A 17,277-nucleotide genomic window follows, 5' to 3' on the forward strand; every position below is an offset into this window, starting at 1 on the left:
AATTCTCTCATCACCCAAAAAATCTCTCATCATTTATTAACCCTAAAGCCATCCCAGATATACGTTTCTTTTTCAAAGATCGTTTGAAGGCCTTAGAAAAACTTTACAGGTTTGCCAATTCTGGGAATATTTGGAGGCTCACACTGTAGTTCAGTGGAGTCAAAAAACCTCAAAGGTGCAATATGTAATATTTTTGAAGTGAAATATCCAAAAACCACTAGGCCAGTGTTATATTTTGTTCACTTGAGTACTTACAATATCCCAAATGTTTCCAACTATTTGTAAATCGTGAGAAAATTGCAATTTTAACCAAGGCTCCGGGACGTGTGAGGAGTCGCCTGTCAATTACGTCATACCCGCATTAACCCTCGGTTTCCAGTTTTATTTTGTAAAAACCATGGTAACACCAAAGACGCTTTAATATAGTACACGTTTTAATAGAGTTATTTGTATTAACAGTAATACATAATTTTCTCCATCATACAATACGTTTTAAAATTAATTCCATGCCATTTATCAACACAAGCCATCCAATATTTAATATGATATTCTAAAATCGATCTTACTGCAGTGTGTAACAATGTCTCACAGCAGCCGCCGAGCAAAAGCACAGAGTAACGTTATAACATTTTCAACACACTCAAATGTATCTAATAATAAACATAGCTGCGTTACCTCATACCAAAGAGTATATTCTTTGCTCATACTCATGACTGGAAAAGCTGAAACAGCGCCGGCGACTGTGTCATAAAAGTTCTGCTGCTCGTGAGCCGTATGTTTCGCAATCGCTCCAGAAGGCCTTGTTCAGCTCCCACAACACTCGGTCCTGCTCTGCTTCATACTAAATAACCTCATCCATGAACATGATTTGTTCCCGAGCCCTATCCCTATTCTTTTGCACCGTCCGTTGAGATCAAGACCACATTTCCCAAGATTCCGCTCTAAAACTTGGCGTCATCAAGCTACGGTTTCTAGCTTCTATGGCTTCTAGTGAACTCTAGCGGCCAAAATTATTACATATTGTACCTTAAAAAGGGATAGTTCACCCAAAATTGAAAATTCTGTCATTTACTCACCCTCAAGCAGTTCCAAACTTGTATGAATTTCTTTGTTCTGCTGAACACAAAGGAAGATATTTGGTAGAATGTCAATAACCAAACAGATCTCGTCCACATTTACTACCATAGTAGGAAAAATAAGTACTATGGTAGTAAATGGGGGTGTGAGATCTGTGAGATTATAATGGGAGATTACAATAAGTATGTCCCAAAGCATTGTATATTGGAAACAGTATGCCAAAAGTCCTGGATTTTTGAAGTGTAGATCCGTTCACAATATGGCTGTGCTCCACTCCACTTTTAGAACTTCCCTAAGCGCTTTCCCTCCGGGGAATCCCTGCCGCCATTTTGAAGTGTATTCCACTTTGTAAAGTGGACAAGGGAAGTTTATATGGACAGACCCTCGCTTCCTCAGTTTTTGGAAAAAAAGTTAAATAATCAACTCCATAGCAGATTCCAAGTAGCTATTTGGCTAATATTGCCCACAACCCATTGCATTTTGGAAGATTCAGTTCAGAACTACAAACACGAATGAAAAGTGTTAAAAACTACAAACATGGTGAATGTGTGTGACCAACAGTTAAGTAGGAATGTTTAAATAAAGGGGTTTAATTGATTAAACATTTAACCCAATTTAAAAAAAATATGCATTTAATGTTATCTGTGTTATATTTCATCGGCAATAACATTTCTGAAGAACTTTTTTTCTCAGCTATTCTGCAATGCTCTTTGATTGCGGTGTTGTGTTGAAACTTTGTGGTGAAGGTTCAATGTGCATCTTTAACTAAACAGGACAGGTTGCAATCAAGCCTTGCTGTGTAAATCTCCCTAATCCAATTACAAACTCTAACCTGGCTGGTTGTAATTCAGAGTAGTTCAGAAATGATAAAGAGCAGGATCCAAATGCAGTTAGATGATATTTATTAACAAAACATACCAAAAGTAAATCCAGGAACATGAGATGAAGGCAAAAATAGAAAATCCAGACATGATAAGAAAACAGGGTAAATCCAGACAAAGGCAAGATGGGCAACACTGAACTGAACAACACGCACAAATACAACAGGTAACACCAGACCAGGGGCCTGTACTATGATGGTAGTTGAACAAACTCAGTGTTATAGGATTAGTTTCGAGTTGACAAAACCAAACCACTCCAATCCGGCTTTGTACCATGATGCTGATCATCAACTTTCTCTGTCAACTCAGGCTTTGATCCTGAGTCCATAGAGCACGTCCACATGAATGAGTGACATCAGTGGCAAACAGCCAATCACATGCCTTGCAACAGAGAGAAACAATGATTCACTTCTCGCAATAGAGCCAGTGCAATTCAAAACTCTATTGCTGAAGGTTAAGAGATTGAAGAAAATGAAGAATTTAAACTCATTTACACTGATGAAAATAAAATTAATTATCTTGCTCAATCAGTGCAAGTGAAACTTATGAAGTTTATTTAGTTGATAATATATAGTGATACAGACATGTAAGGTCACATGTAGTCATATTTAAAGTTTATTTACAGCTTATTTATATTACATATGATCAGTATATTTTAATATTAACTGAAACTAAATTAATAATAACTGTTAAACCAAAATCGCTTTTGGATTTTATATATATATATATATATATATATATATATATATATATATATATATATATATATATATATATATATATTGAATTAGTATATAAATCATATATAAATCATAAAATCATTCTAAGTAATTATCATTAAAGCCAAACAATTTCATTGTTAAATATTTTTTTACTAGTGACCTTTAATTTGGAGGAAGAGAAACTGGGGGAGCCATATAAAGGGCAACATAAAGATCTCTGTAAATACCTGCAGGTGCCAAGTTTTTATTCTTGGCTGGAGGGTAACAATGGAAGCCTGCTGGTTTTTATGTCTTATTATCATAATGGATTTCATATGTTTAACCTGTGCTAGAAAGTAGACGGTTTTGTTGACGGATATAGAGTGAAGAAACAAATGCTGTAGTGAGATGTCAAATTTGTGTTTTGCATTAATGTATTGACAGCAGATGGACATGTTTATTGTTTGCACATGAGTCTAGAAATGTGATTTACAATGTAAACACATCCATGAAAGCAGATGAGTAAAATGGCATATAACAGTGCCATATGATTAAGTGAACACCGTAAGACAAAATTAATGTAACAAATGTTGCTATAAGACTCCACAAACCATCTCTATCATCAATAGCAGTAATCACCTTATAATGGTATAATGATCTCATCTCTGTTAATGTGGTGGCTTTTTCTGGACCTTGGCGATTAACTTCTCCGCAATGACGTCTGCCATTTTTAATGCTCGAGCCCTTAAATTAGAACGGATTCTGATTGGCTGTCTGTGTTTTATCATTCAACAGCTGGAAAAAAACTATATAGTTTCTCTATAACGTTATTGTTATAGCTGTGGTGTGGACAGTGCTATTCTTTTATATTTAGAACGATTTTTAGAACTATATCTTTATAGTTATCGTTTTTGGTGTGAACGGGCCTAAAGACTTGAACTGCTGCCTTTAACAAGATTTGATAAACCCCATGCACAGTACCACCACACAGCTAAAGCATCTGTATGTGGTACAGCTGTAGTCAACAAGTCCACTTCTGTTGGAATATTTATCCTGTCCTCATATGTAAACAGGAAATTTGGAAAAAATGGTCTGTCTTCCCACTGAGGTAGATCTACAAAGGGCAGAATCCTAGCCCAGAAATGTTGTTATTGTCTGAAATGTGAATGTACCAGCTGTGACTATTGACCTACTTCCAAAACTTCAAGATTTTTAGACTGCAAGTTGAGAGTATTGAAGTTCCTAATTACAATGAGAAGCATTTTGATCTTCAATGTGCAATATATTTTCACTCAAGGTTTGTAATTTTGTCTATACAGACTCTTACTGCCTTGTAAAATATGTATCTTTTACCCTCTTGAACAGATTTACTTAACCTGATTAACGGACACTGGAAGCTTATGATGTCAGCTGGATCAAAAGGGCCTATGAAGAGGCTATTTGTCAAAGAGGCATTTCAGGCATTTGAGGCTGTAAGGTATTTGCATAGATCCTACTTGTGAGAAGGTGTAATGTTGGGCCAAAGTCAAAGAAAATGGGGTTAGTGTAAGGTCATTCCTCCTTTTGAGTCTCTTTCCTCAGAAATATGTGCCATTGCTGACGGAAACATAACCGGTGCTCATTTTTACACATCTCTATCTTAGAATTGCTGAGGAGGATTTAAGTGCTACAGATCCATAACATGTAAAAACATAAATTCAGTTGGTTCTGTGAGCTTCTACAACTATGGGAAGATTTAAAAGGCAGAAAGAAACTGAATAATCACATCTAAGCAGCTTAGTCCATCCAGTCAAAAATCCTGATTGTCCTTTTCTCAATTTTTTTGTTAGAATGGGTCCTAGTTGTCTTATGTTTAACTTTATGGCAACTAAACAAACTTTTGATGCTGATTATAATGATTTCTTTTTATTGGGGGCACTCAAATGTATTTAAGAGTTACAGTACAGGTAATAGATGAATTAAGTACTTTTTATTAGGGCTGCACGATATATCGCATGAGATTGTCACGCGCATTTCGTCAGTAAAGCCGGTTCCCTGATTACCGCTAAATCGCCATCACCTGCTTTCAAATGGAGCGGCATTTAATAGACAGAGCCGTAGTTCACTGAAAAGCCACGCAATATCGCGTTCTTTATCGAAGGCGATTCATCTGCGATATGAACGCGATATTGCGTGGCTTTTCAGTGAACTGAAACTGTCTATTAAATGCCGCTCCATTTGAAAGCAGGTGATGGCGATTTAGCGGTAATCAGGGAACCGGCTTTACTGACGAAATGCGCGTGACAATCGCATGAGATATATCGTGCAGCCCTACTTTTTATGGTGCGTAATTTCTAATTACATTCTATAACAGTCCTCCCAGTACAATCATTAATGCTTATATTGCATGTTCCTCTCATTACTGTAAATTTGGATTAACATTATCCATTACAATGGTCTGTCAAAAATTAGACCAAGACACTTCACAGAGAGATCAAGCAGCAGCAGCAGGAGCAAATTAATGAAATGGAAAGTAGACTTTTTAGAAATGGCTAACAGCATCGAAGACCAATGATGATACTTTGTTGCAGAAAGAAACAAGTTCATTTTTCCATAGGTGCATTTAAAGCAAATTCTGTAAGAATTTCAAAATTTTTAGCACGTAAACAACTTCATGACTTTATTCTCTGACTCTTGGTTGGCTTTCCATCAGCCTAAAAAGTGTAATAATAAAAGTAACAGATTGTCTGGTAGGTCAAGGGTTAAAATTTCAAGTAACTCTGTTGCTGACTCACATCAATATTGCCCTACACTCTAGGAAACCAAGGATAAGAAAGATTTAAAATGTAAATTTAACATGGATTTATCATGAGTTGGATTTCAAATGTAATGGCTGATAAGCTCTAATCAGCGATTAGGTAAAGAAAAATGTACTTCATTTATTAGAGCTTATCAGCCATTTCAACATGTCTTCATTTCAGTCTTCCATCATTTACTTACCCACCCGGCCTTAACTCAATCCTAACAAACAGATGAGGACATCAAATCTTTTTTTCCAGTACAGTGACCTGGAGCTAATTGGCAGGAAATTCAATTTCAGATTAGCTGATTGGTTGCTGGAAAGAAATTAAGCCCCCTCTATCGAGAACCAGGCAGTTCAAGAAATCTATTACAGAACTTCCTATTTCAGAAATCTGAGTTAGCAGCCACTTGAACTTGTGCCAGTAACACCATGTTTATAAATCTCACAGATAAACTGCCTTTCTCTTATCTTCACCCAAACCCACATTGAATTCCACATGATTTGAATTCCACTCCTCATTAGGCGCATGTCTAGTGCTACCACAGAAATATTTGATATAAAAACATTATCATTAATGAGTCTAGAAAAGACAGCAATAAGTTATATACAGGATATCATTGATCCCACTTGGGTTTAAGAAGATTATTTTGTTTTGTTGTGGTCTGAATATGAATATTTGAATATGGCTCCTCTAGTTGCACTTGCCCTTGACTGTAGCAAGGGCAAGGCATTCCTCTAAGTGTTTTTATCTTGTTGCAGAGTACTTCCTGGCTTGTTTGGATATCAGTGGAGGCTTGGCATTCACCTGCCCTAAACAACAAGTGTCTTGTTTGGATTTGGCTGCAGTGATATGCAGTTAAACACATACCTCGAATATGTTCACTGAACCCTTGTGAAACCATTTGCTGTAGTCAGTAGTTTGGCTTGTGCATTTTAACGACAAACCAAGAGTGAAAATGCTATATGCTGCTTCATATAGTCCACAGAGGGTTTTGACAGATGTTTGTGGTCAAATATTACATAATTTTGTGCATTTATGAGACCAAATCCTGTCAAATAAATCTTATGAGCCTGTGGAAACAAGTTTGCATGCAGTGCTGTAGGCTCTTTAATTTGAAAAGGTTTAACTGAATCCTTTTTTTTTCATCCTCATCTTATTTATTTTGAACTGTCTTTTGGCTGTGAAACACAAATTGAGAATTTTTGAAGAATTTCCAAAACAATGAAAGGAAATGAGGACTGGAGCTGTAAAACACTAAAATGACAAAAAGCTCCATGAACTTCATGATTTGTGCTCTATATTCTTGATCAATGATACGTTATAGCTCTATGCGAGGAACACAACAATATTTACTGTAAGTCGTTATTCACTTAAGATCTTGAAATCTGCCCTAACTCTTGTTTGGTGCATACATGCAAGTTCCTGATAGAAGTACTGGTGTCTGATTCATAAATGTATCATTCTTTTCTGTCAGATATTTTCAGTGAATCAGCAAAAGGAAAAAGAAAAAAGATGAATGATTCATTCATGAACTGGATTTTTTTCAGGTTTTTAAGCTCAACTCAGTTAACAGCTCACCGGAGGAGAAGATTAGCATTAGTGAATAAATAAACTTAAAGGGTTAGTTCACTACAAAATTAAAATTCTGTCATTAATTATTCACCCTCATGTCCTTCCACACCTGTAAGACTTTCGTTCATCTTTGGAACACAAATTAAGATCTTTTTGATGACAGAATGCTGTCAGATTTCCGTCCATTGACTGCCTTTGTAACTACCACTTTGATGCTTCAACAACTTCATAAAGAGATTGATTAGGTTGAGCTTTTGCTTATGTTCACTGATCAATGTTTACATGCGAGTAAAAGCCTAAATAAAATCTGTTCATCATAACAAGCGATCGATTCTCTTCAGAAAATTTGGACTAAACTGCTCGATTCATATGGATTTGAAGTTTTTGAAGTGTCAAAGTGGTAGTTACAAAGGCAGTCAATGGAAGGATATATATATATGTGGATATATATGGATATATAATAGGATATATATATATGGTTAAAAACAGCATGCAATTTACATTGGCTATGCCATTTTTAGGCATTTTAGGCAAATTTTACAGGAATGCTAAAGGGTTAATAAATGCTATAGAAGTGCAGTTCATTATTAGTTCATGTTAACTAATTTTGTTAACTAGTGAACCTAACCCAATAAGATAAAAGCAGAAAAGCTTCTACACGGGTCTAAAGCATTGAGTAAACTCAGAGAAGCAAACAGAGACTCTGCTGTCTGACCAAAATTCCAGCAAACAAAAACACATGCCAGCCGAAACTACACAAACACACCCTCAACACCAAGTCTCTGTTGCTCTCAAAGAAATGCATTTATACTTGCCTTTCAGACAACTGTCTATTGAATAGGGGTGGATCCAATTTCCATCTACTTTCCATACACATCACTACCATGCAGAGTAATGATTCAAACAAACCATTTTAAAATGCCAAAATATACAGTAGTCCTAAGGCTTCCACCCATACTATATTGATCCCTGAGGAAAAAATCATCTCAGTGCAAATCTTCACCTTTTTGGTTTCTAGGATTTTGTTTAACAATGCACATTGATTTTGTTTCCATTTTTTTTCTGAATCTCATGTCAGTAAACTTGTGCTATTTAAAAAAAAAAAAAAAACTTCAAAATTATCAAAACCTTTTCGTAAACTGCATACCCATGAAGGCCATGGATGAGTAGAGTGTACTGTCTCATGGCACAGAAGTTGAAAAGGCTTTCTCTTCAAAGCAGATTAATTTTTCAGGCATTAGGATCAGAGCTCTGAATCCAGGAATGCCTCAGAAGTTGAGATCTTATTTCTTTGCTTTTAAAAGGTTTTTTAAAATAATTTCTGTACTTAGTGAGATTAATACAACATTTTTGACTTGATATTATTAATTGGATTATTTATACTTTAGTGGTACCTTAATGACTACAATTTCTATTAATCCTTTTTTTTTATTGCACAAATCAAGGTGCATGGCTGGCAATGGTACTAACATTCTTTTTATAGGAATGTTCAGACATATATGAATGTGCATTTTCTTTTGTCTTTTATGCCTTTAGGAGGAAAATGCCATTTATCAGTGATTAGAGCTTCACCATCTCTCAGCTGAAGCTTTGAAGGAGACCTGACATGATACTTATCAGCAGAAAAAAAAGGAACTACCAGACAAAACACAAAGGGTACACCAGTGTTTCTTGCTGGCACAGCAACAACCTCCAGCAGAAATTTATTTTATGAAAAGCTTTGATCAAGGTTTTTCCGAATGTCCTTGCTGATGGATCAATGTCATTCCACTGTAACGCGAATGTCTGAGACTCATTTAGTTGTCTATGAATCAAGGCATTGTACTAAAGGTTTTACCAAAAGGCCCCAGATTGCCTTGCTCATGAGTTATATATTCATGAAAAATTTTCATTCCCATAAATTTTATTTCAATTGAGGGTGAAATCTCAAAGAATAGTGATAATGTGCGTATTTCATTGGAAAAAGGTTCCAAATTGTTCCACTATGAATTCTCAGTACTCACATTGTGAATACATGTGTTGCAAAGAATGACACTTTACATCCAAAAGTGGTCATCAATTTTCTGTTCATGATATCAATCTCATCATGCATGAATACAACATTTACAATCAACAGGACTATAAAATGAGAAAAGTGTTTGACATTGAGGTCAGGCATTAAATTCCCAAATTTTACTTTTAATCTTTCCTTTAGTAGGATGGAACACAGAATGTGTGAAAATAATGTCTGCTATAGAGGTCTGTTCTTATCTTTTCAACCAAAGGCAACAGAAGAGGCAGCTTTTTATGATGATAAGCTAATGGATATAACAGACTTACGGTCCAATGCAACAATAATCAAGAACTATATTTTTTGCTCTCCAGCTCATTTTACTTATCATCCAATAAATGGTGTCTCTTATATTACCCAGAACCAAAATGAACATCTCACCTTCCATTAGATGCACAGACAATTCACAGACTTCAAAGACATGAGTGGGAGAATCTGTTGGCTTGTGGTGTGAAGACCGGGTCAAGAGCCCAAGCAAATATTTTTCTGAAGTTTTTCCTCCACTGTTTAAACTCCCAAGTAGATGGATCACTGAATAAAGCAATTCATTTAGAATTATTGGAAGCCACCCACATACTGACCACAAAGTTCCTCCCCTCTGTCCTGTGCTAAAGATGTCAGGCTTATTTACAGTACATCCCACCTGTGGTTTGAGTTGTAAAGCAGAAATTAATTGATGATGCATCTCCATTTACAGAACAGCTGGTCTGTTAGATTTGAGCTCCTGCTGTATGCTGGCCATGAGTGTGGTGCTGATGTAGTTCCCCTCCAGGCTGAGGTGCTCAAGGGAACATTTTCCCCCAGAGTGCAGAGCCTCCAGGAGATAACGTCCTCCAACCTCACCGAAACCATTATTATCTAAGTCCACCTTCCTCAGGGTCTCATTTGATCTCAGCGCCTCAGAAAACAGCTTGATACCATTGTCCCCAAGGTTGCTTTCATCTAAGATGATGTGTGTCAGCAAAGTGTTCACTTTTAGGCTTTCAAACAAGACTGTCCAAGCCTCCATGTCTGAACATGAAGTCTGTGCCAGGCCCAGATACTGAAGGTGGGAATGATACCTCATGAATGTGGCCAGCACCCTCAGGCCATCACTGCCAATGCCATTTCCTCCTATGTCTAACTCTTTGATCACAATGCTAACTGGAGAGAAGTGGATCTGGTCAGAGTTTCCACACAGCGCTGCTGTTTTATCTTGAAGTTCAGCCAATCCACTAAGCAGGGTCTGTACTCCAAGATCGCCAATTTGGTTTCCAAACAATCTAAAGAAGAAAGAGAAAGACCTTCATTATTCATAATGATTTATAACAACCTTCAAGAGTTTCTTTATCAGAGCTGTCCTGTAAAGTCAGATTATTTTTAGACATATTTAGAAGGTCTGCATGAAACGTACAGTAGTTCTTTGATCTGTGGTTTGGCTTGCAGAAGGTCCAGTAAAACAGTGATTCCAGGTGGTCCGATTTGGTTCAGATTAAGGTTAATCACCGTGACTTCGGATGGGCTTTTCTTGAGTGCTGTTGCCAAACTCTTGAGAAGTTCATCAGTCAGACCTGTGTTTCTCAGTATTAGTTGCTCCACTTCATCAGAATTGTTCAGCACTTCTGTCATGGCATCCATCTGAAGCAAAGACAACAGATTCCTCTAATAATAAATTGTCAGTTTACAGTAATTACATAAGTAATGCCAGTCTTGTATTATTTCATGAAGTGACAAAAAATTATTCAGTATTGTGGTTTTCTGCTTATTAAATTTCCCATCTTGATTTCTAAGATAGAATTATTGGAAAATAAACTTTGTAACAAAATTTATTACATTATCTTAAAATGTACTGATTGTGAAGATGGTATGTTTTATAAGAAGGCTATAAGATAATGTTAAAGGCACAATATGTAAGGACAATACCACTGTTGCATATTTTGTTGACTTGTGTACTTACATTATCCCAAATGTTTCCAAGAATGTTTAAATCCAGAAAAAATAAGCAATTTTAACCAGACACAGACCTTGTCCATGCATCGCCTATCAATGACATCATACCCGTGGTACCCTCGGTTTCCGGTTTTATTTTATAGAAACCTTGGAAACATCAAAGACGCTTTAATATATTATGTGTTTTATTAGACAGATGAGCAACTGTTTGGATGGCTACATTCATTGACAGAAAACTAATCATGTTATATCGCTCAACACAGTAAGTCTCATTGTTTAAATCTCATTTTCTTGATTTACAGCGAGTACCATGTTTTACCATATCTAATATTGATATAGCTTACTGCAGTGTGCAACATGTGTCTCTTAGCAGGCGCCGAGCGAATGCAGAGTAGCATTATAACAACTTTCAACACAAAAGTGTATCTAATATGATAAAACAGTGCTTCTTTACTCCACATATGCTTGACCGGAAGAAGTGGAAGTGGCGACTGCGGTATAATAAAAGTTCCGCTGCTGTCGTGAAGTGTGTCGCACTCGTCTCTCATTAGCAATCGGTCCAGCATCCTCGTTTCTGCTCGCACTGCACTCGGCTCTGCTCTGCTTCATACTACAATAACATTAATAATCTCATCCATGAGTCCCATCACGATTTTTTTCCACTGGCTGTAGACATGAAGACAACACCTCCCATGATTCCACGAAATGAAGGCGTCATCAAGCTTCGCCTTTGTTTTGAGTAAGCGACCTCTAGTGGCGAAAATTTACATATTGTGCCTTTAAGATATATTGTACAAATGTTTTGAGTGAAGCCAGGTTGGTGTAGTGTGACCGTTTTCTTTTTTGGTATGAAATCATGGGTTCCTTATCTATCAGTCACTTCGACCTTGTGTCGATTTGATGACGCTGCTGATGACAGTTTGGGCCATGCCAGAGCTGGAGTAGCTTTTGTGGATGGTACATGCAGTCATTGCAAGACCATGGCCATGGGAATTTATAATTTATCTCCTTTTTTTATGTAGAAAGTCACCTCGGTTGCTCCCTATCCTGGTCCTTCTGCTACTATGCACAAGGCTTCGGTGGCAAGCGCTGAGGGCAATCTGAGGGTGCCAATGGAAGCATTTCCACAAAGTGAGTCCCCACGGACCTTCCATTCTCAGTATGTTGGTCTCTCTCTGTCGACTTTATTGATGAGTTAGGCCTCCTTCCCGGAGGTGCACGAGAAACTCATGAAGTCGTGTAAAGTGTCTTTTTACTGCCAGAACATGCTTCGCAGGTTCTTCCACCCTCACTACCCTTGACAGCTAGGGATTACTCTGACATTCTCAGGTTGAGTTAGCGATTGCAGTTCTCCTGTGCCCGTGAGACGCCGCCACCTAGAGGAACCATCTGAGACTCCCGTCCAAAGCATGTAAGTTCACGTAATCTATGACGGCAAGAGCTTACAGAACTGCTGGACAGGCCGCTTCTGCCCTGCAAGCCATGGATGTGCACAAGAGTAGTCCCAACCCAGTGCTTATGCAGAACGCTTCATCGCTCTTGGCTGCAGTGCAAATGAAGTCTGGGAAATGCAGTGGTTACAAGGACCCAAAAAACAGCTTCCTCAACTGTTGCAGACCCATACTATTGCGGGGCTCCAGAACAAGGTGGGTGTCTCTACTTCTTACAGCCACTGAATCAGGACGCGAAGCTGCCTATGTGGCCTAACCACGAAGCACCTTCCTTAGTGCTTCCTAAGCTTGTTCCTTAGTGCCCCTCGGGCAGAGTTTGAATGCGCCGTTTGCACTTCCAACCCCGCTCATTAGAACAATCTGACTTGACTACGCGATTCAGTTCGCCAGATGCCTGCCCAGGTTTGACGTGTCCTTTTTCCCTTGATGCGAAGTTTGCGGTCCTGCTGCGAAGGATGTGAAAGAGCCTTTTTCTCCAACCAAGATGAAGAGAGGGTTTTACAGCCCTTATTCCATCACACTGGACATAGGTGGTGGGTTGCGGCCACTCTTAGGCCTATATTGAATCGGGCCCTACGTAAGCTCCCATTCAAAAGGTTAATGCAGAAACACATTTTGACATGCTCATTTCTCCCTCAGTAAAGGCCGTCCCTATGGTTTGCCCTCTGGGGATGAGCATATCAGTACAAGGTTCTTCCCTTAAGGGCTTTCCCTGTAACCTCGGGTCTTCACAAAAGGCGCAGAGGCATAACACTGAACTGTATCAGAGGTGTTTAGGGCTCCCAAGTGTGAGCACTAGTGTCATCAAATTGACAGAACGTCTCGTTCCCTCTATCAGGGAACGGAGTTTAGAATAGTAACCAAGATGACATCCTTTGCTAAACTGTGCAGAACAGAAGCAGGGCCCAGTAAAGCAGGGTTTATATTATAGCTGTATCTGGTTATCTGTAGAAATATCTGATGTATTATTTGGTTTGTAGACAAAGTGTTTTTAGAGTTAAGATTACCTGTTTTTGTAAGTCTTGCTGCTTCTCATTCAATGGACCTTCAAAAGAATTTGAGAATGTCATAACTGTAATATCTGTAAAAGAACTTTTACATAATGTGTAAACTATATTTTAATCACACTACTGTTTTTTATGTTATAGAAGATATTGATCATAAAACAATGCCATATTGTAAAATCTGATCTTCTTTGATGTACCAACCTTGTTTGTTATTATTTTTAGGTTTCCTTGCTTCTGTGACACTGCTGTCACTTTCCTCACTAAGTTCCACCTCTGATGCCGAGCCATTGGCAGGGAGTCCTGAACTGAGCTGCTCTTTGATTTTATTCCTCTCAGACTCTAGCAGATAATACAAAATACACAACAACTATTTTCATCATACGTTTCTTTTCATCAAACTTTACACTAACCTTAGTATATGTTTGCATTAGAAACTACTTTTGTCATAACTTTTATGGTAAAATGATTGACTCTCTCTAAATCAGGCTAAAAGACTCAGGGGAAACCCTGTCTATGAGCAATGAGCTGCAGTTCTTGACTCACTGTTTACTTTGAACCACCTCTGTTGGTCTAGGCCTGATTCCAGACCAGTGCTCATTTCAACACATTCTTCATAGAAGTCCCTCAGTCTTCCCCTGTTCCTGCATTTTCCATTCAATTTTGAAGGATCCATCATTTTGTCCCCATCACGCTTAGTCAGAGTTTTTCCTTCCTGCAATGAATCTTGAGAAATGCAACTGTCCTGTGATAGTGCTGTCTTCAAAATAAAATACAACCTAGTGATTTACAACAAAGCTTTTCGTGAGACAACTTCAAAGTTTTACAATGTGCTGGCAAGCAACTCTATCCAACGGCCTTGTCCTCTCACAGGCACAATAAAGAGTGGAGAATCATATTGCTGGAAAAGATTTGTACTCACCTGGCACTTTCATTTTATTTTCAGTCACTGAATTCTCTTTGCTTTTCACATGTTCTTTTGCTGATGTTTGCAGTTGTTCGTTGGTGTTGGAAGGTGGTTTGTCTTCAAGTTCATTTCTGTCTTTATGTGGTTGCGATTCCTCCAAACCTTGGCCCTCTCCCCACTGGCTGCGTGGTCTTTTATGACGTTTGTGATGCCTTCTTTCTTTCACGCTGCCATTCATGTCTTCACTGTCAGTTGACAAAGCACCTCCATCTTTTGAGAGCTTTCTGGTCTTCTGCATGGATCTTTCCATTCCAAGAGGGATAAACAGAGGGGAAGAAGGGCACGATTCCATAACACCTGCACAGAAGGCATGATTACTGTGAGACATTCAGTAAATAATCTGCCCTGAATCATTTTGAAGAATGCCAGTGGAAAAATCTAATAGCAATAGCATTAGGACCAACCTTCATTAGAATTGATGGCTCTTGTCAAGGCTGGAGCTGGACTATCGATCGCTGGGGTGCCAATACCGTGCCTTGAATTCACACATCTGTAAAAGGAGAAAATGTTAACAGTGGCAACCTATTTGGTCTTGCTTTAAATCGTTTCTTGATCTTGCACGCCATCATATCTCACTTGTAGCAGGGTTTCCCTCCATTTAGACGGGTCAATCTGAAGCAGCTCCTGCGGCCTTGCTGAAAGCCAGGGGCGTATCTGTATTCACAGCAGGAACTGATCCTGGCTGCCATGATTCCATTCACAAAGATAGTAGCACTAAAGGGGAAGCCCAGATGTCTCTGGGATGTGAACTGGAACTGCTCTGGTGGCAAAAAGTCAACATTATGGTTAAAAAAAAAAAAAAAAAAATCACAATACTTTTTAACTTTGTAAATATTTCTTTATTGAAACATTTATTTTTATATTAATTTAAACATTTAATGTATTTTAATAATATAATAAATAACATTACAGATCTATTGGGCAAAGTAAAAAAAAAAATATATATATATGCTGAATACTTATAAATATTTAAAGCTTTTGTTTTATACTTAGTACAAGTAATATCACTTGTATTTTTGTGCTTTTTGTTACTCTATTACAGGGATAGTTCACCCAATAATGAAAATTCTGTCATTAATTGCTTACCCTCATGTTGTTGCAAACCTGTAATACTTTCATTCATCTTCAGGAACACAAATGAAGATCAGTGTCAGTTGCGTAGCTATTTATGGAGGGACAGAAAGCTCTCATCAAAAATATCTTAATTTGTGTTCCGAAGATGAGCGAAGGTCTTACGGGTTTGGATCAACATAAGGGTGAGTAATTAATGACAGAATTTTGATTTTTGGGTGAACTATGTCTTTAACATAATTACGTTATTAATATTGTATTTCTACTTGGTTCAGCATTATGAAAATTTTGATTATACATGCTGAAAATGCATAATGCTTTCTTTGTATTTCTTTTATTTCCTTTTGTAGAACAGGTAAAACAATTATATGTGGCCAGAATTTAGATTTGAGGAAAAGAATAGCTTCTAAGATTATATAAATGGTTTTCCTTGGCATAAGATCTCAAGCAGTGTATTTAGTGTGGTAACAGGATAATGATCTTTACCTCCAGGTTGGACAAATCCTTTAAACACACAGATGTTCTCCCCTCCACAGATCTGCTGAAGCACTTTCATCTCATCCTGAGTGCTTCCAGGAAGCCCCTGCCCCAGGTACATCATTGTCACAATCACATTTGACTTCTTGGACTCCTTCTGTGCTTTGAGGTAACTCTGGAAGACAGAATTCAAATCTTCTTCACATCATGTAACTCTTTCAGAAGCCATTAAGGTGAGGCACGTTTAACAAATACTGTAGTGAAGATGCCCTGAAACATTTTAGAAACTTTTTTTTTTTTTCCCCAGGGAGAGACAGACCAACTAAAACTTATAACTCATCACTTATAACTGGTTCAAAGCTGCTGTGTAATCTCTCAACAGAGTCAGAGCCAACTCACCTGCTTGAAGTCAGGAGCTCTTTGAGAGTTGATGGAGGAGGTGGAGCCGCGGCGTCTGCTGGTGCTGAGATAAGGACATGAGTGACTGAGTTTGGCCCTTGCTGCCTGCAGGTTTGACATCGTTCCTGTGATAGCAGGAAGGTACAAGTCACTCAACCGTCCTCTGATCGCTGGCTGGCTTGACTTGTTGGACTGCACAGATTAAAGCAAAGAATTTCAATATTGGAGACAAAAAGACGACTTCTTTTGTTCACTTGGTACTTAATGTGTTTCACTGTTGGTGTCAATCACAACATTCAAGTGCTGTATCTGTTGCATTACTTTGTAGATTTCCACAGCATTGTTTCCATCCAACAGAATGAGGCTGCCTTTACGTGTGAAGATGCTATCCAAAGAATTATGCCATGTTGGAGTCAGAGGTCTCTCTCTCCTACGACCTCGAGGACGAGTCTGCTGTCAAGTACCAGAACATTGAGAAAAGTTTTGAAAGGTTAGTTATGGTCAAGATTGATTTTCATTTGTAAGGATAAACAGAATAAAGAAACATCCCATATGATTTCTGGCCAAAATACATTTAAAATCTATGCTAATTACTGTATGTTGTAATTAGTGCGGCTTAGGAAAACATATTTTTTTCAAATTGAAATGCATTTAGTTTAAACCTTCAAATGCCAAAATATCAATTTCAAATGTACTTCAAGAGGTAAGAAATACAAAAAACACAATGTACATAAAAAGTACAATGAAAAGCATTGCAAAAAGCTTTTAGCTTTTAACTTGTTGAAAATATTTTTATTTAAATATATCTATATTTTATAATATTGGTAACACTTTACAATATGGTTTCAGCAGTTACCATTAGTTATCTACTTTAGTTAACATGAACTGAGAATGAACAATACTTCTACAGCATTT

The 17,277-nt window shown here is 37.7% G+C and overlaps 1 protein-coding gene across 1 annotated transcript; it reads right to left on the reverse strand.

The window, feature by feature from the left end:
• Positions 1 to 8,425: 8,425 nt before the first annotated feature.
• Positions 8,426 to 16,846, reverse strand: LOC125267563. Its single transcript, XM_048189310.1, has 11 exons — positions 16,684 to 16,846; positions 16,363 to 16,554; positions 15,973 to 16,138; positions 14,992 to 15,175; positions 14,820 to 14,905; positions 14,371 to 14,712; positions 13,995 to 14,174; positions 13,653 to 13,790; positions 13,452 to 13,489; positions 10,458 to 10,681; positions 8,426 to 10,326 (listed from the first exon to the last, which is right to left on the reverse strand). The coding sequence occupies exons 2-11, from the start codon at positions 16,480 to 16,482 to the stop codon at positions 9,756 to 9,758; spliced, it is 2,049 nt and encodes a 682-aa protein (XP_048045267.1). The 5' UTR covers positions 16,483 to 16,554; positions 16,684 to 16,846; the 3' UTR covers positions 8,426 to 9,755.
• Positions 16,847 to 17,277: the final 431 nt, after the last annotated feature.

This window comes from Megalobrama amblycephala, linkage group LG4 (genome assembly GCF_018812025.1).
Source record: "Megalobrama amblycephala isolate DHTTF-2021 linkage group LG4, ASM1881202v1, whole genome shotgun sequence".
In the NCBI taxonomy this organism is placed as follows: domain Eukaryota; kingdom Metazoa; phylum Chordata; class Actinopteri; order Cypriniformes; family Xenocyprididae; genus Megalobrama; species Megalobrama amblycephala.